Here is a 22705-nt window from a genome sequence, read left to right on the forward strand (position 1 = left end):
CTCCTAAATACGAGTATAAACTATTTACAAAATTCAAAATCAAGAACTCCGCGATAAGAGTTTAAACTATCAAGATATATTTCGAGACTCGTCTATTACCAAAGGCATTTTGTCTATAAACAAGTCTCGATGGGGCAATTTGTAGGCAATTAAATTTGTCGTCAAATTAAATCGTGCCACGTGTAAATTCATGAATTAAATATTCAATTATATTTTCTATTTTATTAAATGGGATTTTATTCCTAAATTAAATAGATATATAATTAATATTTAACATAAATGAATTAATGGGCTTATGGACACCTAAAGCCCTAAGGCCCATGCATGAAGGCCCAAAGCCCATAAAGCCCACGAAGCCCATCTCTAAAAATCTATAAATAGAGGTGTTGGGGTGCTCATTAGAACAACGTGAAGAAGTGGAAGTTCGAAGGGCATAACGAATTCTCTCTAGTATCACAAGTTGAAGTTGAAGTGGTGCAAGAATTGAAGGCTCCAAGCATCTTCAAGAATTTCATCAAATCTTCAAGTGATCTTCAAGTATATCTTCAAAGATTCAAGTATATCTTCAAGTCTTCAAGTATATCTTCAAAGCTTCAAGTATATCTTCAAGTGATCTTCAAGTATATCTTCAAATCTTCATCAAGTATTCAAACCTTCAAGGCGTTCTTCAAATCTTTAAATCGTTCTTCAAGTATTCAAGGTTTTGCTTCAAAGCTTCAAGGCGTTCTTACAAATTCCAAGAACGATCTTCCTCAAATCAAATCAACCAAGTCCCAAAGCTTCAAGACGTTCTTACAAATTCTAAGGACGTTCTTCAAATCAAATCAAATCAAGTTCAAAAGCTTCAAGGCGTTCTTACAAATTCTAAGGACGTTCTTCTTCAAATCAAATCAAATCAAGTTCAAAAGCTTCAAGGCGTTCTTATAAATTCTAAGGACGTTCTTCTTCAAATCAAATCAAGTTCAACGTTCAATCCAAAATCATGACTTGAGTCCCTTGGATTTATCGTCATCAAATCAAGTATTTCAATAACCTTCGAGCTTGTTCAAGAATCAAATGGAAGAGAAGAATCAGAGGATTAACTAGAGATTGCAACCCGCATAAATCTATCTTCAAATCTATCAAATTATCTTTGTAACGCGTTTTTGTATTTTATCAAATTGAAATACAAAAATTTGTGTTTACAAAACATATAAATAAAATCGGCACATTTTTTGTGTAGGGATGGAGTAAAAGAAATCAAAGGAATTATAATCCGCCACATGTTATTGTAAAAACCAATCACTCATTTAGATAAGCCAAAAAAATATTCTCTCGCTAATTTTGCGTAGTGTAATTAACCACGTCAAATTCGATTACTTCATCTTGATTTATGGCTTCTAATTTGTCTCATTATTTCTAACCACAACATTATATAGAATCAACGAGCTTTACAATTACATTGAACAAATTATCAGAATACATAAAAAAAAGGAAAAAAAAAAAAATTAGTAGGAGCCTAGCTGTGGGTGGCAGAAACGGACAAATTATATACAGAAAAAAATGAGATCTATTGAATCAGAAGTGGCGTAATGCCCCACCCACCCCCTTCATAGCCTAACAGAAACCTAATCTAACACCCTGGAATCTGGATCTTTCCAACTTATATAACATGCACCCAATAATCACAAAATTTATAATCACCTTTTTTTATATAACATAATTTAAAATGACTTGATTAAATCACATTTTTTCCTTTCTTTCTCTAATTCCCTCTCTTTTTTGAGGGTGTTTTTCATTTTCAATTTTTTTTTTTTCACTTACAACAAAGGAACACAATTCTTAGAAACTCCGACAATCACTATATAACATCTAATTTCTGAAACGATCGGACAAGAATGGATCCCAAAAATCCTTTAAAAAAAGAAGAAAAACTTGGAATTTAATTTAATTTAATTCAATCCAATTAAATTAAATTCTCATCACGTTTCTAGAAAACCGGTGAGCTTGAGAATGGAGTTACGGACTTGGCTCAAATCCCGTCCCTTGAGAGTCCTCCCGTTGCCCGTGCAAACGGAGAAGGCCATCATCTTCCCGGCCACGCGCCGCCCCACGATGACGTGCGGCGGCACCATCTCGCCGCCGTCGTCGTTATCCAAATCGGGGTCCACGTACCGGAGCCACGACACCTTCTCCGGGATGCTCACCGGAACCGTCGAGTTCTGCTTCTTCTTCAGCTTCTTCCTCGTGAATTCCTTCGAACTCAGCTGGAAATCGCGGCCGCCGTCGCCGCCTTCGTCGTTAACGTTGAAGACAACCTCGGACTCCTCGAACTCTTCCGCCATTGTAATAAAAATGACTGGAAATGGGGGAGATCTTTTGTGGGATGACGCTGAAGAGCTGGGAATGGTGGGAATTGGAGTCAATTTATAGGGGAAATGAATGAATAAATGATTGAGTGTTTAATCATAGCAAGATCGGTTTGATTATTGCTGGCGTCACTGTGAAGAGGTTTGAGTGCGGTCCCCGCTTTCTGAATAGTATATTAATTTCTATTTTCTCTCATTTATTCATTTATTCTCAAGTAAAAAATCACGAAGGTTGGAATTGTTTAACTTGAGGCTTACGGCTTTTGCTGTCTGTATGTATGACTATGTAGGTTTGAGGGTTTATTTTAATATTAAAATTACATTAAAAACTTGCTTATAATTTGGTCACGTATTAATTGTTTTTCTTCCGTCTTATTCCTTGCGTATTCTGTACTCACATTGGTATTAATACGTATTTATCAAGATTTTCTAATTATTATACGTTTGGGTATAATGAGTAACTACGCAATCGCTTGTCCGAAATGTTTTTACATCTTTACGACGCATATCTTTTCATTGAACATTTGATTTTGTGTAATTATATTTTCAAAACTAGTTTGAACTTTAAAATTTCATGATTATATGATTAATAAGATCGAGTGCCATTCACATATAACTGTAGAACTTGACTATTTCGGATTGCGGTTAGATGCAAGGTCAAATTTCGTTATTCATTATTGTATACATATATTTTTATCATAAATTAGTTTGATAGTATAGTAAGAAGAGTTGAAGACCCACAATCACATTATGGGGTGCTCAAAATCAAATAAACAAACATATCATTTAGCAATAATGGGTAGCTTTTACAAAAAGTACCGGCTATAAAAAAAACTACTCATTTTGAGATTGAAATGACAAAATTACCCTTGTTTAAATCGCGAACTTTGCTCGACCAATGCAAGTCGAGCGTTCACTAATGCTCGATCAATGTGAGTCTAGTATATATGTCGAGCATTAATGTTTTTATGATGAATTAATTAATTAATGTTAGGTATGCTCGACATCTACGAGTCGAGTATTAGTGATAAATACATTAATGTTTGACATACTCGACCATTGCGAGTCGAGGAATCAAGTAGGGATTATGATAAGGTAATTCATTTTGTGTTTTATACCTGCAAACACTATTAAGTAAGTAGCATATATATAATGATGTTCTGATTTAAAGTGTTACTCCATCCATCGATTCCACTATAAATGAGACTCTTTCTATTTTGGGTGTCCATCATAAGTGAGACTCTTTCCTTTTTGAGTAAAACTTTTACCCTTTAAACACTTTTTCACTTTTTCACTTTTTCACATACACACAAAATACACATTTCTTAATTTTCGTGCCCAAAAAAGGGGGTCTCACTTATAGTGGGAGGGAGGGAGTATTAAAATTTGAATCCAAATGCTCAATAACAAGTACTATTATATTTATTATACCTTGTTAATCATTAGTATTTTCTTAACAAATCCATCGCATTCACTTAGAAAAATAAGTGAATATACCATGAGGTTATGATTGGTTGAGGGCATGTGTGTGTGGGGGGGACCCATGGATTAGAAAAAAAATGATAATTTAGTGGATATGCTTTCCATGAATCATGTTAATTTTTTGCCTTTGTGGATTAAATATGATTAGGTTAGGAAGGTAGAGACGCAGAGTACGTGTTGCAATCAATTTATGATCAATTAAGTTTGTAGAAAATTTATACCTACTAAATAGGGTAAATGCCTCGTGGATGCACACGTGTGGTTGGGGGCCGCTACACTTGCGTTGCAAACACTCGGAAAGCTATGTGTTTTAGTTCCGTTTGCGTCTACGGTTTACCGTTGAAATTAACTAATTATGTGTCATGAAATTTACCAAACTCAATATTCGTATTTGGTTCTTCTCATTTTACAATAGTTTCACAATTTTTGTGTGTGCACGTGTGCCGGTGATGTAGGTGAGGAATATTTGACTGAGTTTACAAGATTTTTAAAATAATTTATAAGTTCATTCAAATATTAATAAAATAATATTAAATAGTTTAATAGTTTATAAGTTATAAAAATAAATTTCAACAGCTTATAAGTTTTTCAAAATATAAGATCTCTATTCAATTTATTATTTTTATAATAATTTTATAAAAAAATATTCAATTATGATTCGTATTTTCATCTTACACCATTTTAAATTTATTTCTATTCGATATTCTCTGTTTGACAAGGATTTTTCTCTAAGTTTTTGAGAACTTAACCACACATTCCCAAAGTACCACAACATGTATAAGAATTAATAATACTCATAAATTTAATTAATTTTTTTGAGGATGGCCTAATAAAGAAGTGAGTTTTCTTATAAGTAGAAATAAATGTCTTCTAAATTGAGCTGAACTGTCACACCTATCACTCCTTAAATAAAGTACACATATATAGTTATCTAATTTGAAAATTGATTTAGAGAAAGTAACAATTCTTCCATAACTTATACAACAATGTGACGTTATAAATTAAATGCAAAAAACACCATAAAAGATAAAAATGTGTCGATGACCAACCAAGATATATCCTCTTTCTTGACTACTGGGCGGGGTTAAGAGTGAGGGAGAGAGACAACAAATCTCCATTTTCCTTTTCTTAAGAAAATTAATTAAGTTTTAGATTCCTTTCTATCTCCTTTTTCAAATTACATAGTTTTAGGAGACCATAAACTAAAACATCTAGAATCCCTTAAAAATTATAATCAAACAATTAAGAAACAAAAATAATAATAATATGTAAATGATCAGAAGACTATACAAAACCCTTACCTCTTAACAAACATATAAAATGAATATTTTTGTTCTCCACCGGGTTATTACAAATCATGTATATAACCGTGTAGTGACACAACTACGGAATGTATAGATATACATAAGTTTATGATGAATTATTAGACCAACACTTTAATAATACAATTAAATAATTATTTATCTACTTAAAAAAATTAAATTAATTATTTAATCATTTTTCAATTTTATCTAATTTAATCATTTTTCAATTTTATCTATCTTATTCATTGAATCAAATACACTCATAAACACAAAAACTTGGGTACAATCGGATGTACCGTACAACCGAGCTGACCCGCACCCAAACCCTGACCAACATTCTGATCCAAACCCGCATCCCTAACTCAAATTGTATAAATGACACTGTAATATTTTAAAATGTTATAGTATCATTTAAAATATTGTAGTGTCATTTACATTCTTATAATGTCATTAACAGGAAGTGTCATTTATATTTCTGAATAGTTTCAATCATATACACAATGTCATTTACACGTAGTGTCATTTGTATAACATAACAGTGTCAATTACAGGCAGTATCATTTGTATAACCGAATAATGTCATTTATACGATTTGAATCAAAATACGAGTTTGAATCAGGATGCAAGTCAAGGTCTGAGTGTAAATTAACTCGATTATACGGCACACTCGATTGTATTCAAGACCACCTTATCATAAAATATAATATAAGATGATGAGACGTAGAATCTAAACGGCTTGTGGTTGTTAGTTTAATGCAAGTATAGCGGCTGTTATGCGCCGTGGATTGAAAGGGATCGGCGTACTCGGCGGCCATCGGCGCACGTACCGTAGCGGGTCCCAGTCTCTTGAAGTCGACCAAATAATTTGGGCACACGCCTAAATGAAGTAAACGACAGAGACAGGCAATCATGTGTCGACACGTATATAGTTTGACAATCACTAGAGAGGGGGAATCTCTAAACCATGCCTCCAGCCTCCAGCTGTCACGCCACGTGTCAGTACTTCCGTCTGCTAAACTCTACCCGCGATTTATTAGCTTAACACAATTTTCCTCTCGCCTCCATTTTTACTGTATACTCCACAATAATTAATGCGCATTATCCATCAAAATATTTAAATTTTAGTATTTGTTTTAATGGATAATAACGTAGATACTCTTAATAACGCAAAGAAGAAGCAAAACCAGCCCCGTTTAGTTCCTTCCCGTGCTTATTTTTTCTTTTTTTTCGAGAATGATTCACGTTGATATTATTTGTTGATTCAAATTGCTTGATTAAATTAGGAGAAATTTAAAGTTTTTATTGACGCAATTTAAGCGTGGAAATCAGTTAGTGGAAGTTCAGTGTTCGATTTCAGTTAACTGAAATATAGCAAGTTAGCAACCAAATATTGAATTGAGATTTTCGCATGCATGATAAAATTGAGAAGTTTAGTAATATACGAATTTGTAAAAATAAATATCCTAAATATTGAAATGATAAGAATCTATGTTGTGTGGCAATGGAGGGCGTGAATTGCCGGTGGAGGTGAGTTGACGTGCATTCTTGCTTTCAGAGGAAAACGACAGCGCATAACAAGTCATTTCATGGCATTTTGTAATTTAGCCATTATCGGCATTAATATTTCACCTTAAAATTAAATAAATCCACCTTATCAACAACGCTCGCATTCGCATCTCCATCATCTATGTCTGCTTAATTAACACAAACACGACTTTCATTTCAAGCCATCGATGGGATATGTTACTTGTGTCTTTGTATGATTGCCATGAGGAGATGACCATCCTTGACATGGCACCTCACATTTCAAAATATTAATAATTTCATGTGATATTTTCGACATTTAAAATCTTACTTATCATGCCTTTATAATGAATTTACGTAAAAAATATCATATTATGTATGTATTTCTTTTGAAAATTTTAAAATGAGAGAATGGAGAATCATTATTGATTTTTTTTTTTAAGTATGTATATTTCTTTTGAAATTTTGGATGCTGGGAAATCTGACTTCAAGATAAAATTATATAAACGTTAAAATGATGGTTGTTGATTTGTAACTAAAAGTCGTTGGGCCATTAATGAAAAGATCATATTTAAATGTCGTAGCATATAATGATATTTTCCCTCTTGTTTGAAGCTCTATAACAATTAAAGAAAGTGATGTTTTATAAGTAGTTATAGCTCGATTACGTGAACATGACAAACATCTTAATTATTGATATCTCCAGTAAAAGATAAGGTATGACTTTAGAGGTCCCGCAACTACTACAGGAAAAATAATTTTTTTTTTCCAATTATTAGGCTTGGTTTCCCTAAAACGTAAAAGTTTCGAGGGAAAAAAAATCAATACTTAAAAAAAAGAGAGGTTTTTGTGCAAATATGTGCACTCACTCACATATTTTAATAGAATATTTATAAGTGTTTTATTAAATATTCTAACAAGATATTTATAATTAGTATGTCAGAGTATGTGAGTAGTTCACACCGTGCAAACGTTCACATAAGAGAATTTGTGTATTTAAAAATAGCAAATATAATTAATTTGGACATGTTTCTTCGTTCTTTATTTGTTAAATATGAGTAATTTTTCCACTAATTGGTTTATTTTTGTCATTTCTATTTTATATGTTCTTTCATTTTCTTAATCTAAGCATTAAGGAGTAAGGTGATTCAACTTTAATTTAAAACATTTAGATTGTTTATTAATAGATCAAATGAAAAAAAAAAAAAATCGGTGGAAAATGATAGTCTTTATGAGACAAATTGTGTAGAAGACCATTGATAATATGCAAGTGTAACAAAACAAAAAAAAAGTATATTGATTGAACAAGTTAAGTAGTAATTATGATTGAAAATGCGTTTTCTTTTATTCAAAGAAAACGACTACAATAAAAGATATTTAAGGGGCCAGTAAGTATTTTGGACACCGCAAAAAGTTTAATGCGAAAACACTATAATTGATTAAGACTTCAATCTAATCGAACTAAAAAAGATAGAAAAATAGAAAGAAAAAGAAAAAAAGAGAAAAGGTAGACTTCAATTCATACTCCGCTACATTGAAACAAAATTTAAAATAACTATTAGACATTATGATAGAAATAATTCTCATTTTACTACACTTGATCTTAGCCAAAAGGCCGAGAAAGAGAGATATAGTTCTCACTTTAGTCGCAGATACATGTATAATTGAGGAAGAACTTGTATTATATTACTGGTATAGGATTTGAGTTAGGATTGAAAAGGCCAACTAAATTATTGGATAACAGACTTATTATAAAAAATTAATTTAATTTTAATTTATTTGAAAATCTTAAACTCAAATTTAAAAAATGGTAATGGGCCGGCCTGATTCAGTGGCAGAGGGCTGTTGGAAGCCCAACAGATCTGTGAAAATGTATCCCTGTTCAATTAATAATTAAAAATTATTTTATGCAATTTATGTCATATATTACTGGAGTACAAGTTACTAGCTAGAATAAAGGGGCAAAATGATATATACATTTTTAAAAGACAAAATTTAAAAAATACACACCTTTTACAAGTATATAAATTATACCCATTTAAGACTCTTTTATCCTTAATGTATTTTGCACTATGCTTGACCACTGATGCTTGACTCACAATGGTCGAGTATGTCGAACATTAGTACATTTTATAGGAATGCTCGATTCGCAATGGTCGAGACATATCGAGCATTGATGTATTTATCACTAATGCTCGATTCGCGGAAGTCGAGTATGTCGAGCATTAATGTAATGATCGAACATGTCGAACTTAGTGCATTTACCATATTAGTGAAATGATCGAACATGACGAGCATTAATGTATTCATCACAAATACACTAATGCTTGACATACTCGACTCGCAATGATCGAACATGCAAAACATTAGTGCATTTACCACTGATGCTCGACGACATGTCCAATTGTCGAGCAAAGTTTGCGATTTAAGTAAGGATAACTTTATCATTTCAAGTTCAAAATAAATAGTTTTCATAGTTTTATTTTATAGTGGATATTTTTCATTTGTTGTCATTGATAATCCATTTCCTTTGATTAAGAAGCATACACAATATGTCCTCATTTATTATCAAGCAAAAATATGCAACCAGAGAAGGAGGATATGACTTACAACTTCATTGCAATTCCAGTCACAACACCGTCCACACTGAAATAGGGCTCGTCACTTGGTGAATTCCGTCGCTCCATCTATACCAACCAAAAGCATACACATTTGCACTACTCACAACTTCAACTGTGATGCTGAAACTCTGTTTTTCCCCTGCCATGCTGAAATCCAGCGTCGCCGGTGAGATTCGGACAAGATAACCCGGCGGCGGATCAATTGTAACCGAATATGACGAGTTTCCGACGCCTACGTTTGTGACGGTTCTCTCTACGGTGAAGGAGCCTTGCAGATCGGCAATAGCTAACGACGGGTAATTCAAGTTGCTCGGCGAAGGTACATTTGTGGGGCAGTTGAACGACGGGTCGAGTAGATTACCGCCGCTGCTGCTGCAGAGAAAGAGCAGATAATCATCGTAAGTAGCATCATAAACTAGCCCTGGATCAACAGCCTTTGATGGTTGGATATGTCCTGCCCCATATTCGAATGGTGTTGCAGGATTTCCCAATGCATCTGTTATTGGCTTGCCTAAGTTGTTTGTTAGCTTTGCTGCAAAAAAGGAAGTTTGTTAGAATGTCTTTGCAAGCTCCAACTAGATCTTATCATATACTTTTTGGTAAAAAAATAGTCCTAGAAGGGGATTACATGGGTTAGTTTTACAAGGGTACTGACATGAATTTTAATAAAAAAAAATTAATTGTCTATAAATACACAAATCATACCCAAATTTTGGTTTTTAATCAGATTTATTTTTTTCGTCGAAAGATACATAAATTTTTAAAATTTTCAAATTTGATCGGACTCCAAAGTTTGTTGGCCAATAACTTGATTGTCTGAATTTCGATGAGCAATCCGAATGTATCGTTGAAAAGTTCTTGACGTTATCTTTCTAATGATACTTATATTGTTGAGTTTTGAACATTGGAAGTGGTTGGAAAAAGAAAAAATATAGAATTTCGTGACATTAACTTTCGTGCTATTTTTTTTTTACAACTTTCGGTGATCAAAACCCAACAATTTAAGTATTATTAGAAAGATAACATTAAAAGCTTTCCAATGGTACATTCAGATTGCCAGTCAGAATTTAGACAATCAAATTTTTAACTGGCGAACTTTCGATTCAAGTCAAATTCCAAAAAACAAAAAGTTTATGTATTTTTTGACCAAAAGAAGAGATTTGGTTAAAAATCAAAATTTGGATATAATTTGTGTATTTATAGACAATTAACCCTGAATTAAAATAGTTAAATATATTGTGAGTGGAGCAATGGTTCAATCAAAAGTAATGTTAATAGGGATAATTAATTGTATAGTGAATGAAAAAGGATGGCCAAACATCTTAAAATGACAAAAATAAACTATTTTTTATGGATAGAAAGACGGAAAGAGTACATACCGGTGGTGATTATAGCAGATCTCACGGCGGCGCTGCTCCAGTCAGGATGTATGGCCTTGAGAAGCGCAGCAACTGCTGCAACATGAGGGCAAGACATGGATGTTCCGGAATCAATTTGGAACTTAACCACTCTGTTGTCTTCTGCCACCTTTAAAGGAGACGACGCCTCGCTCCATGCTGCTACTATATTCAGGCCCGGAGCAGTGATATCCGGCTGCAAATACAACCAAGAATCATCACTATTCGATAAACACAGTAGTTTGGATTCAGAGATGTCGTTGCAAGACCTTAAGAATGTTGGGCTGGATAAAGTTGGGGCCTCTGGAGGTGAAATCAGCCATGAATGGAGCTGGGCTAGTGCCTAGTAAAGTCCTAGTGGGAATGAGAGTTGCAGTAGGCGCTGCATCAGTCACGCTGTAGTTGAAAATTCTAAGTTTCTGATCCTCGTTGGAGAGGACAACGGTTGCTGGAATCAAATACGGCCGGCCCACGACTCCGATTCCGTCAACGGTGTTGCCCAGCACGGTTGCTACGCCGCCCGCCCTTTGCACTTCCAATGCTTGCGGAGTGTCTCCAGCCCAGCAGAAAACCGCTTTTCCTCTCACTAGCGCTGGTGAAAGTGTACCATCAAGGCATAGACTAGTTTTTTTTTTTTTTTTTTTTTTTTATGTCCAAAAAAGAAAAGAAAAGAGAAGATCAGAAAATTAAGAGAGACAATATTCATTGTGTGAAGAGCATTAATGAGTTCAAACTTCAAACCCAGTTGTGAGATCGGTGGTAGTTCCTGGGATTTCCGCAGCTGCTGCATAAACAAGAGGATACGTTGCTCTTTGAAATGGAGTAATTGATTGTCCCTATTGTGATCAACCAAACCAAGTAGAAAAAAAAAAAAAACTATTAGTGAATCCTAACATATATGATTAGATATTAATTGAAATGAAACTAAGAGGGTGGTTAAGCTTATTTTAAAGAACATATAATTTTATTAAAAATTTATAAGTTGTCAAAATATTTAAATAACTGAACTTATAAGCGAAATAGAGAATTTTGTGCTACAAAAGAAAAAAGAAAAAATTAGAAAGAGAAAATTGAATAGAGATGAAATTAAAGGACACATGATGAAAACAAACAAACTATATATAATTGAATAATATTTGTAAAATGATTGTTGTATATAAGATTTAAAAAAAATAAGTTCAAATAAAGATTTTTTTTTTGAGAGATTATAAACTGTTTTGCTGAACACTTTGAAGGAGTTTCTAAACAATTTATAAATTATTTTAAAGAACTTATAAACGCAGCAAACCTCTATTGTGAGGCCGTTTCCAAGGAGGAGAGGCGACGAGAAGACGCGGTCGACGCTACTGGCGGCGACGGTTATGATCCAGGGGGCGACATTGGATACCGTAGATAGATCAGGACCTGAATTTCCTGCACTACAAGCCACCACGACGTTCCGCCTCACCGCATGCAATGCTCCAATGGCGATGCCGTCTTCGGTGTAGGGCCTGCTCGTGTTCCCTCCGATGGAAACACTGATCACTCCGACACCGTCTGCGATGGCGTCGTCGAACGCCGCAAGCATGTCGTCGTCCAGGCACGCATTTCCTTCGGCCGGACTTTGCCCCGGGACCGGCCAGCATACTTTGTAGATGGCCAGGCGGGCCAATGGGGCCCCACCGCTGGCCGTGCCATTGCCAACGCCGCCTATTGCGGCTGCGTTGGGGACTCTCCGGCCGCCGATGGTTGACGCCGTGTGAGTGCCGTGGCCGTTGATGTCTCTGGGTGATCGGAAGTCTAGCGTGGGGTCGAGTGGCCCGAAGTAGGCCTCGTAGCCCTTCAAATAGTAGCGAGCTCCTACCAATTTCCTGTTAATTAAATTAATGACCAAATCAACTTCAAATTTTATTTACATATGTGTAATGATTAAATCAAACCTCGTATAGTTAGAGTTAGTTACCGATTACAGTGAGAGGAATTAAACGCAACGCCAGTTTGGCAGATCCCATTCCAAGAAGTTGGAATAGGTTCCATTCCCTCGTCATTGAAACTTTCTGACTCGGGCCATACGCCTGGAAGTAAGGATGTGTGTAGATCAAATAATTTTGGTTCGATTCGATGTTTTTGATATTTGAATTCGAAATTGTATGATTCAATTAGGAATACAAACAAACCTTTTGATTTAATAATTTATCGATTATAATCTCAAAATTAATGGTGATATTCGATTATGTATTTATATTATGTTATTGTGCATTTACGAAATTTAGTTATAATATTTCATAATAACTTTGATTTTTATTAGAGCTCCTCCCTATATACACATATATATAGTTATTTTTATATTTAATTAATAGTTATAAAATAAAAAAGAATATTAATTTATTTAAATAAAAAGGAACATGAGAAAAAGAAAAACAATAATTGAATCTTTAAAAAAATATTGGATATAACTCCAAATTATTTAAAATATTGTTTTAAATTTTTTATCCTTCAAAATTGCAAATCACATTGAATAGTTGGAATTTTAAAATCAAATATTCATGTTGTGTTGTTAGAATATATACACTTTATAAAAAATTGAAATAAATATTCAATTTGATTCGAATATTCATGAATATGTGTACGAATCGAATTCAAATCGCCAATAAAATTGAAATATATAAATATTTTATGAATAGTGATAGAATTCGATTCGATTCGTGTATATCCCTGACTAACAGAAAAAAATGGTTAGGATTTTCAACATAAATCAACAGATGAAGGAATGAAGAAAGAGAAATTAATTAACAAATATATATATATACCGCTGTCGAGTACTCCAATGATGACATTCTTGCCGTAGCTAGCTTTACTCAATAATTCTTCTCCGTTGGCCTTTGAAGCATCCCAGTTTGCTTCAAGTAAGCTAATGAAATCCCATGATCTTGTTGTGTGGAGCCTTGATTTTGTGGGATGGCTATGAAACACTGAAATCACTCCATCCATGTCTGAGATTGTGTGAGCTTCTTGCGGGGTGAGCAAGGCAGAGAAGCCATTGATGACATTCTTATAGCTGTAAATTAGGCAGGATTCAGCCTCCTCTTTGGAGCCTTTGACAGAATGCAAATACGAGTGATGAATGTTTTTGATCTCTTGCAATGTTTTCTGCCCGTTGTGCTCTCCCAGGTATACTATGTAAACCTAGATATCAAGATTAATGCAACAATTTGCAAATGAAGCATAATCAAATTAATTGGTGATAATCAAGATTAAACTTAAATATAACCTGCCGTTGAGCCGATGAAGCTACGATATTGAGAAGTAGAAATGCAGCAAGACTTATCAACTGATTATTCATTCTCCTCAAAGAATTGAATTAATTGCAGCTGCTCTTACTTGTTATCTGCAGCTGATTTCTAGCAAATTTTATAGAGTTTTGCCCATGACAGAGACATTGATGCCCCCTTAATACTAAGTTTCTGACTAATTCTTTGACATGAAAATTATTGTTTTAAACAAAACATGATGACGTCCTGTTGGAATTAGGTAGGCTGAATATCATGGAAATTTTCTCAAATGTCAGATTATATATAATTAATTAATTTCAACTTATCTCTGTAACATATAAATAATAGAATTTGTGCAATACAAAATTGTGTTGGAAAATGAATGAACAGTACTTGCATATATAGTTGATCAAATTAAAGTCTTCTTATAATATAAGACTAATTAAAATGTCGTTTGCCATGCCTATCTTATAAAGACTTGTTCCTTTGTATTGAGTTCAGGTTCAAACCACAGAAAAAATAATAACTCTGACTTTAATAATTTATTCGTTAATCATAGTATGTCTTTAATTATCTTACTAAATACTCATTGTTTTTCTAGTTGATGAGCATGTATGATTGATTAATTCTAATAATTAATTAATCCCATAGTCGCACTCATTATAATATCACTGGTCAATGCACTCTTATAACTCCTAAATTTACAGATTTTTGGAATTAGTGGAGCAACTCGTGAAATGTTCTTAACTAAAAAAATTCATCTTCTCGAATTGCCCCCCTATACTTAAATAAACTAGTGGCATTATAGAATTATTTATAGTTGCTGGTCTAGCATAAAAAAGTAAAGTAGGAAAAAACACGAAGCATATATACTAGAACGCAGAAAAATATGTTCTTGTCTTGTGATTGAAACATGAATACATGACACATAACATGATATTGTATTTTATATTTGGCTAAAGTTTGTGTACATCCTAATGCACGGTGCATTCATCATTTAATTAATGTTCATCAATTCTCTATTAAAATATATTGATCTACAGTTAGTGTTTATAATTATAATTATGAATTCATTCAAAATGAATGCACGATGCATTCAAATTAACAGGGTGTATGTCTCCTCATATTAATTTGTAGCTTAAGGTGCGAAATTAATTTAGTATATATCAGCTTTCTGTTTCTAGTATATCTGACGAAATTCATCCATATTAACGAATGTGTCAGTGTACCGAATCTAATTGATATATTCCTTATATTCTTGTACGTGATAGAAATCGAACTTTAATGATTGTTTTACAAATCATTAAGGGTATATTGATATATTTACACCAATATTTTTATTTTTTTACTTTTATGGATAATTTATTTTATTATTATATGATACTTAGTAAAAAGGAGATGCATGATACAATTCATAGACTAAAGAAGATTAATAAGTTTTGGAGAGTGCAATAGGACTAGTGACTTGATGAGTCCCATCACTCCAAACAAATGAACCGAAAGCATAAACATTCTTAACAGCACCGCTCCCAGCTTTAACAGTGATATTGAACGTCTGCTTTTCCCCTACCGCATTGAAGCTCAGCGCCGTTGGCGCGATCTCCACCGTGTAACCCGCCGGCTGATTGATCGTCACCGAATACGACGATGTCGCAGGCCCCACGTTTGTAACGGTTCTCCCCACCGTCACCCATCCCTCCAACTCAGCAATCGCGAGCGACGGATAGTTGAAATGGCTCGCCGGAGGTATGTCGTCGGGGCAGTGGAAAGATGGGTCGAGTTGGTTGTCGCTGCTTCCGCAGAGGAAGAGTAGATAGTCTCCGTAATTTGCATCGTAGACGAGCCCCGGATCAGCGGCCATCGACGGCTGGATGTGTCCTGCTCCGAATTCGAATGGGTTTGAAGGATTTCCTTGCGCGTCTGTTATGCTTTTGCCTTGGTTGTTGGTCGCCTTTGCTACAACAAGTAGTTAATTAAGAGAAGAAACATATATATAGAGAGAAATGAGAATGCTATCTTTCCTGAAAATGAGAATTGATATAAATAAGTCAATATAATCTACGTATAAGCTTCTTCTAATGCAAGAATAACCATTCAAATTTGGATTTGAATCTTGAAGGGGACGAAAATTTCACCAATTAATTAAAATACGACTATTCGTGCATTACAAACAGTTTATTCATGAATTTATACTGACTTATTCAATATTCTTGTTTCGCATGAAAAATAGCATTTATTGGGTCCCACTCCTAGAGGGAGTGGTTCAAATGAGTCAATAAGCCTATGTACTATGAATTTGTTGTAACAAATTAAAAATTCATTTTTTTAAAAGTATTTTTTGAGATTCCAACCATGAACCATAAATTTATTCATCAAAATGATAAAGCTTCACAATCTAAGGGCTAAAAGTGATTTCAATTTATACACTATACACCTTGACTCATTTGAACATCTCTATATATTCTTAATTAAAACACTCAAATATGTGTGCAAAATTAATATATATAGATAGACACACATACTAGTGGTGATGAGGGCAGATCTTATGGCGGCACTGCTCCAGTGAGGGTGTATCGCCTTGACGAGTGCGGCAACTGCGGAAACATGCGGGCACGACATCGATGTCCCAGAATCGAATTGGTACTTCACCACTCTCTTGTCGGCCGGCACGTTTAACGGAGACGATGCCTCGCTCCATGCTGCTACTATATTGAGTCCCGGAGCAGTAATATCTGGCTGCAAACAACACAAGAAATTAAATTTATTAAATGAAGATATAATATGGGATTGAGTTTGTTAATTGTGTTTAAATTAATTAAGCACCTTGAGAATATTGGGTTCGATGCGGCTAGGGCCTCTGGAGGTGAAGGCAACCATGAAGGGAGCTGGCTTGGGGCCGGATAAAGTGTTGACGGGCGTCAATGCTGCCGTTGCTGCTTTATCAGATGCACTGTAGTTATAAATGGTGGGGATTTCGTTAGAGAGAATAATTGTTGCTGGAATCATATAAGGCCGGCCTACTACACCCATTCCTTCGTCGGAGTTTCTGAGCACAGCCGCGATGCCGCCTGCTCGGGCCACTTCGAGAGTTTCGAAAGTGTCTCCTGTCCAGCAGAATACGGCTTTCCCTTTCACAAGATCCGGTGAAAGCGTGCCGTTCATGCATAACCTAGTAATTTAAAACAATACATGGTAATAAATTAATTTCTTCGATAAAAAGAGAGAAATATAATGTATCATGTATATAAGATATATTGATCGATCCGAACCCAATGGTTTGATTTGTTGTGGAGCCTGGAATTTCTACATCAGCTGCGTAGACGAGGGGATACATCCCTGCCTCATCAAATGGAGTGATTGACTGACCCTGGTTTAATTTGATCAATAAAACCCACCAAAAAATTAGTTTGTCAATTAGTCGAAATTAATTCTTAAAGCATATACAAAACTTCAATGTGTAATACTCCCTCCGTCCCCCCGAACATCTTCCTAAAGGAGGAAGACATAAGTTTTAATAAAAGTTAGTTGTGTATTTGATAAGTGGAGAATGAGTTCAACAAAAAATGAAATTGTAAGAGTAATAATTAGTTAAATTGTTTTCAAAAATAGGTTAGGAAGATGTTTTGGGGAGAGACCAAAATAGAAAGAGAGGAAGATGTTTGAGGAATGGAGGAAATACCATTTAACGCATTACATGAACGATGCATACACACACCTCTAATGCGACGCCGTTTCCAAGCTTGACAGGCGACGAGAACACGCGGTCGATGCTACTGGCGGCGACAGTGATGATCCACGGGGCAACGTTGGAGACGGTGGACGGAGTAGGGCCGGAATTGCCAGCACTACAAGCTACCACAATATTCTTTTTCACAGCATGCAACGCTCCAATGGAAATGGCATCTCTGACATAGGGAATGCTAGTAAACCTCCCAATGGAAACGCTAATCACTTGAACGCCGTCGGCGACGGCGTCATCTATGGCGGCCAGCACGTCGTCGTCGAAGCATGCATTCCCTTCCGCCGGGGTCTTCCCTGGAATCGGCCAGCACACTTTGTAGATGGCCAGGCGCACGAGCGGGGCGCCCCCGCTCGCCGTGCCCCCGCCTATGCCGCCTATTGCGGCGGCGTTGGGAACCCTCCGGCCACCAACGGTCGACGCCGTGTGAGTTCCGTGGCCGTTGATGTCCCTCGGCGATCTGAAGTCCAGTTTTGGGTCGAGCGGTCCGTAGCTAGCCTCATACCCCTTTACATAATAGCGAGCCCCTACTATTTTCCTGTTATATATATTACCAAATTAAATTTTTAATCCAGTTCAATTAAAACAAAATTCATATTCATCAAACACATATATATGTGACATATACTAGTATTTGTTATTATTATTAATTATTACCGATTACAATGAGAGGAATTAAATTGATCACCACTTTGGCAAGTTCCTTTCCAATATGCTGGAACAGGCTCCATATCCGTGTCACTGAAACTCTCAGACTCTGGCCATATTCCTAGAAAATTTAGGTTTCCAAATTAGGTTAATTAATAGTGTGTTTATTTACAAATCAAGAAAGAAATTAAGGAGAATGAATAGTACCGCTGTCAATTAGGGCTACAGTGACATTCTGGCCATACCCAGCTTTCTTCAATAGTTCTTCTCCATTAGCCTTTGAAGCATCCCAATTAGCTTCGAGCAAGCTGATGAAATCCCATGATCTTGTCGTGTGAAGCCTCGCCGGCTCGCTGCGAAACACTGAAACCACTCCATCCATTTCTGCCCAACACAACCATACTAGCTACTTCAATGAGTTCGCATATACATACATGCATATAATATTGGTATATATTATGCATGGTGCGATCACCTGATATTGCATGAGCTTGTTGAGGTGTGAGCAAGGCGGAGAAGCCATTAATGGCGTTCTTGTAGCTGTGAATAATGGAGGCTGCAGCTTCCTCTTTTGAATACTTGATAGAATGCAGATACGAATGGTGGGTGTTTTCGATTTCTTGGAATGTCTTATCCCCACTATGCTCTCCCAAATACACTATGTATACCTAGATCAATCACATAGCAGAAATCAACAATATGTATATATATATATATATATATATATATATATGTATGTGTATATAAGTTGCAATTAGCTAACAAATTTCAGAGGTAAAAACCTGTTGATGAGCAAACAAAGCTGAGACACGGAGAAGAAGAAAGGCAAATAAAACATAAGCCGAGCGGTTATTCATCATGCTTGAAATTTTGTGTTGCTCCTATTTCAGCAATTGTTTGCTAAGCTTATATAGATTAGTGACACAGAATAAACCTCTCCTTATGTGGGAAAGTGGCATTTTAGGCTTGTTTTATTTAGTTATCAGTTATTGCAAATGCAGTGTAAAAAGCTACATGCACAATTTCTTCTCCAAGAGCATTTCTTTCTTGTACGCTTTAATAGTTTTCTTTTTTGTAGAACAAACATGACGACGACTTAAGGAATTAGCTAGTCCAGACTTTCTTCTAAGGGTGCGTTTACTTTTGTTGTAAAATTTTCATTGAAAAATGATGGATAAGAAAAGATGAGAAAATATTATCATTTTCTCCTTATTTTATCATATATTTACTAGAGATGAAAAAATGAGAATGCTGGATAATATTTTCATATCCCTACATATGATAATATTATCCAACATTGGAAAGAAAATAAGTGAAAATGACCTGCTCAAGAAAATATTCCACCTTGCTTGGAGAAAATTTTCCATTATAGTAAACATATGAAAATTAATGATGGAAAATAGGTAAAAAAAAATATACTTTTTCGATTTCCTCGAATGTCTTAGCAGTTCTCATTATCCAAAATTTTCAAGTAAGATAACTAAAGACATGATTAACGAATAAATTATTAAAGTCAGAGTTATTGTTTTTTCTGTGGATTGAGCGTTAACTATATATATAAAAGGAATCTGAACTCAATACCAAGGAACAAGTCTTAATAAGATAATGATTATTACAACACAATTTTCCACTATGCAAGTACTGTTCATTCATTTTCCAACATAATTTTGTATTGCACAAGTTCTACTCCCTCCGTCTCACGAATCTTGACATAAGGTAATGATTATTACCTTCTCTCTCCTATTTTATCATTTTTATACTTTATTAACTACACACATAAAACACTAATCTACAACTCCATAATTTCCGTGCCGAAACTAAACGTGTCAAGATTCGTGGGACGGAGGGAGTATTATTTATATGTTACAGAGATAAGTTGAAATTAATTAATTATATATAATCTGACATTTGAGAAATTAAATTTCCATGATATTCAGCCTACCTATTTCCAACAGACATCATCATGTTTTGTTTAAAACAATATTTTTCATGTCAAAAGAATTAGTCAGAAACATAGTATAAGGGGGCATCAATGTCTCTGTCATGGGCAAAAATTTGCTAGAAATTAGCTGCAGATAAACAAGTAAAAGCAGCTGCAATTAATTCAATTCTTTGAGGAGAATGAATAATCAGTTGATAATTCTTGCTGCATTTCTACTTCTTCTCAATATCGTAGCTTCATCGGGTCAACGGCAGGTTATAGGTTTAATCTTGATTATCATCAATTAATTTGGCCCAAGTAAAGCTCTATCGATTACCGAAGGCCCAGATCATCGGCCCATGGGTTTTTTGTTGTTTACTCTGCTTTCCAAAATTACCATAGCCCATTAATACTATGTTTTCTCACTGAACTGAACACACTCTCTCTCTCTCTCTCTCTCTCTCTCACTGTGGGACATACACACACTGATACCTCCACAAGCAAGCATGAGGCCATGAATTATTTGCAATTATCAAGTCGACAGGTAATTCCTCGAGCTCATCGCTTTTTGGCACCATATCCCGTTGTTGCTGATTTGGAACTTTCGTCGAACACTTTGCAGGTTTTATTTGTTAAAGTAGATTTTCCTGTATTCAATTTGTTCCAGAGATACAATGTTTCCTCTCTCCTAATCAAGGCATCTGATTCCAGCGTTCCGACGTATAAGGTAAGAAGCAGTAGTTAAAATTCATCCAATTGGTAAAATTTTCTGCTCTATTATGCTTGAGTTTTACATTCAAAGTTTTTTGTTTTTCCACTGTAATTTTCATTGCTTAATTAAAGGCGATAGCTTCTCCGCAAGACTTCCGTGGAGGCCAAAATGATAAATCTTTGGTTACATCAAATGCTGTTGAGAAGTAGGTCGTTTTGTTTTTGCTTCTTGTTATAATAGTTTAATTCCTTTCATATGTTGATGACATCTGCTTCATTTCTTAAGCAGCAAAACTAGTTGTATCTAATTGACATGATAAATTCTGTTAAACTGGCACTGTATTGCATAGAAAACTTGTTCGGAAGTCGGGAAAGAAGGAGCACCACTTATGGAAAAGGAGAGACCAAATTGGTTCAGGACATAAAGCACTGAATCTTGTTCGAACTGTATGTAAGATTTGCCTTTGGTTTTAAGTTCTTCCTTTGATTTTGTTATGCCGTAGGATGGAATGCTGAAATTTTTCTAAATACTTCAACATCGAAATGAATTTGTATGATTTTGATAGATTTGTGGACTTGCAAATGAGAAAGAAGCTGTTTATAGCGCCCTTGACGAGTGGATAGCCTGGGAGACTGAATTTCCATTAATTGCTGCGGCAAAGGCTCTGGTGATCTTAAGGCAGAGGAGTCAGTGGAAAAGAATTATTCAGGTACGAAGCTCGTGATAGTGAACTTTTGACTCATGAACTGCAAATCCATCTTGAATTCCATATAATGATTGAGAATGGCTGAGAAAGAATATCAAGTAATGTGATTGTAATCTATGCTTGCTCGGTTGCTCCCAAAAGGATTTCCGGATATGCATTTCGACTCTGTAAAAGAGATGTTTACTGTTGAAGGGCCACTGATGTTTCTACATATTTACGTATACTGAAATGTATGTGCTGCAGTAGATTGTAGTATTATCTAAGCTGTTAGGAAGAAAGTCAGTTGATGGACATTCTGGAGATGCTTATTCATATTATGTGTGTGAAAATGATTCCCTTAGACAAAGTAGGTTTCGACTCATTTATTTAAGTCAAGCAGGTGGCCAAGTGGATGTTGAGCAAAGGTCAAGGAGCAACAATGGCGACCTATGACCACCTCCTACTGGCATTTGACATGGATAGAAGGCCAGATGAAGCAGAAATGCTATGGAACATGATTTTACATGCACACGATCGATCTATTTCCAAGAGGCTGTTTTCCAGGATGATATCCTTGTACGACCATCATAATATGGCAAATAATGTTATAGAGGTGATTGATCCTCATTTTCCACCAGTTATAAGTTTTTTATATTAGAATTGGCAACGATTCACCTTATGAAGCAGATCATTGACTAGATATGTAGGTTCATTCTGTTCTTTATGATAAATTAACACTTTTTCATAGTCAATCTTGTGCTGAATTTCTATTCTGGTTGTAAAACATCAGGTATTTGCTGACATGGAGGAGTTGGGAGTGAAACCAGATGAAGATACTGTTAGAAGAATAGCAAGGGCCTTTGAGGTGTTAGGTCAAGAGGATAAACAGAAACAATTCTTGACGAAATACCAAAGAAAATGGAAATACATTCACTTCAAGGGGGAAAGAGCTCGGGTAAGAACTTGATTCCTAGGATAATCCAACTTGACAAAGGATGGAGAGGAAAATGCATTGTACAAACATATTTAGATTCTTCATATGCTATATATATTTTGGTTAGTGTTCTTTGTTT

General features: G+C 35.1%; 5 protein-coding genes across 8 annotated transcripts in view; 2 read left to right on the forward strand and 3 right to left on the reverse strand.

Annotated features, from left to right (window-relative positions):
• Window positions 1–22705, forward strand: part of LOC130985259 (uncharacterized) — a 920555-nt gene that overhangs the window by 395352 nt on the left and 502498 nt on the right. The gene's annotated exons all lie outside the window — the stretch shown is intronic.
• On the reverse strand, window positions 1662–2518 carry LOC130985343 (protein S40-1-like). The gene has a single exon (XM_057908280.1). It carries the CDS (start codon window positions 2322–2324, stop codon window positions 1962–1964), a length of 363 nt encoding a protein of 120 aa, XP_057764263.1. The 5' UTR covers window positions 2325–2518; the 3' UTR covers window positions 1662–1961.
• On the reverse strand, window positions 9083–14061 carry LOC130985238 (subtilisin-like protease SBT5.6). Of its 3 annotated transcripts, none has more exons than XM_057908084.1 (8): window positions 13927–14061; window positions 13466–13841; window positions 12619–12730; window positions 11965–12526; window positions 11411–11457; window positions 10946–11297; window positions 10659–10872; window positions 9083–9811 (listed from the first exon to the last, which is right to left on the reverse strand). In XM_057908084.1, the coding sequence occupies exons 1-8, from the start codon at window positions 13996–13998 to the stop codon at window positions 9288–9290; spliced, it is 2259 nt and encodes a 752-aa protein (XP_057764067.1). In that variant the 5' UTR covers window positions 13999–14061; the 3' UTR covers window positions 9083–9287. The 3 variants fall into 3 exon arrangements, with proteins under 3 accessions (XP_057764067.1, XP_057764066.1, XP_057764065.1); XM_057908083.1 differs by having other exon boundaries at window positions 11411–11460; XM_057908082.1 differs by having other exon boundaries at window positions 11418–11512.
• Window positions 15284–19181, reverse strand: LOC130985237 (subtilisin-like protease SBT5.6). Its single transcript, XM_057908081.1, has 9 exons — window positions 19097–19181; window positions 18790–18982; window positions 18522–18698; window positions 18324–18435; window positions 17643–18204; window positions 17197–17294; window positions 16751–17096; window positions 16450–16663; window positions 15284–15883 (listed from the first exon to the last, which is right to left on the reverse strand). The coding sequence occupies exons 1-9, from the start codon at window positions 19172–19174 to the stop codon at window positions 15357–15359; spliced, it is 2307 nt and encodes a 768-aa protein (XP_057764064.1). The 5' UTR covers window positions 19175–19181; the 3' UTR covers window positions 15284–15356.
• On the forward strand, window positions 20407–22698 carry LOC130985312 (pentatricopeptide repeat-containing protein At4g18975, chloroplastic-like). The gene is made up of 7 exons (XM_057908228.1): window positions 20407–20779; window positions 20858–20962; window positions 21079–21152; window positions 21297–21393; window positions 21513–21656; window positions 22033–22245; window positions 22423–22698. The coding sequence occupies exons 1-7, from the start codon at window positions 20750–20752 to the stop codon at window positions 22597–22599; spliced, it is 840 nt and encodes a 279-aa protein (XP_057764211.1). The 5' UTR covers window positions 20407–20749; the 3' UTR covers window positions 22600–22698.

Source organism: Salvia miltiorrhiza, chromosome 5, assembly GCF_028751815.1.
Source record: "Salvia miltiorrhiza cultivar Shanhuang (shh) chromosome 5, IMPLAD_Smil_shh, whole genome shotgun sequence".
NCBI classification, from domain to species: domain Eukaryota; kingdom Viridiplantae; phylum Streptophyta; class Magnoliopsida; order Lamiales; family Lamiaceae; genus Salvia; species Salvia miltiorrhiza.

Excerpts from the sequence above, each read along its gene's own strand:
- LOC130985238 (XM_057908082.1), bottom strand. The coding sequence starts at position 13,998 with ATGAATAATCAGTTGATAAGTCTTGCTGCATTTCTACTTCTCAATATC. Across the intron at positions 11,513-11,964 it reads GAAACGGCCTCACAATAGAG|GGACAATCAATTACTCCATT; the intron begins GTTTGCTGCGTT and ends TGATCACAATAG. Across the intron at positions 9,812-10,658 it reads ATCTGCTATAATCACCACCG|CAAAGCTAACAAACAACTTA; the intron begins GTATGTACTCTT and ends CCTTTTTTGCAG.
- LOC130985237 (XM_057908081.1), bottom strand. The coding sequence starts at position 19,174 with ATGATGAATAACCGCTCGGCTTATGTTTTATTTGCCTTTCTTCTTCTC. Across the intron at positions 16,664-16,750 it reads TCGAACCCAATATTCTCAAG|CCAGATATTACTGCTCCGGG; the intron begins GTGCTTAATTAA and ends TGTTGTTTGCAG. Across the intron at positions 15,884-16,449 it reads ATCTGCCCTCATCACCACTA|CAAAGGCGACCAACAACCAA; the intron begins GTATGTGTGTCT and ends TACTTGTTGTAG.
- LOC130985312 (XM_057908228.1), top strand. The coding sequence starts at position 20,750 with ATGAATTATTTGCAATTATCAAGTCGACAG. Across the intron at positions 20,963-21,078 it reads CCAGCGTTCCGACGTATAAG|GCGATAGCTTCTCCGCAAGA; the intron begins GTAAGAAGCAGT and ends GCTTAATTAAAG. Across the intron at positions 21,394-21,512 it reads CACTGAATCTTGTTCGAACT|ATTTGTGGACTTGCAAATGA; the intron begins GTATGTAAGATT and ends TGATTTTGATAG.
- LOC130985343 (XM_057908280.1), bottom strand. The coding sequence starts at position 2,324 with ATGGCGGAAGAGTTCGAGGAGTCCGAGGTTGTCTTCAACGTTAACGAC.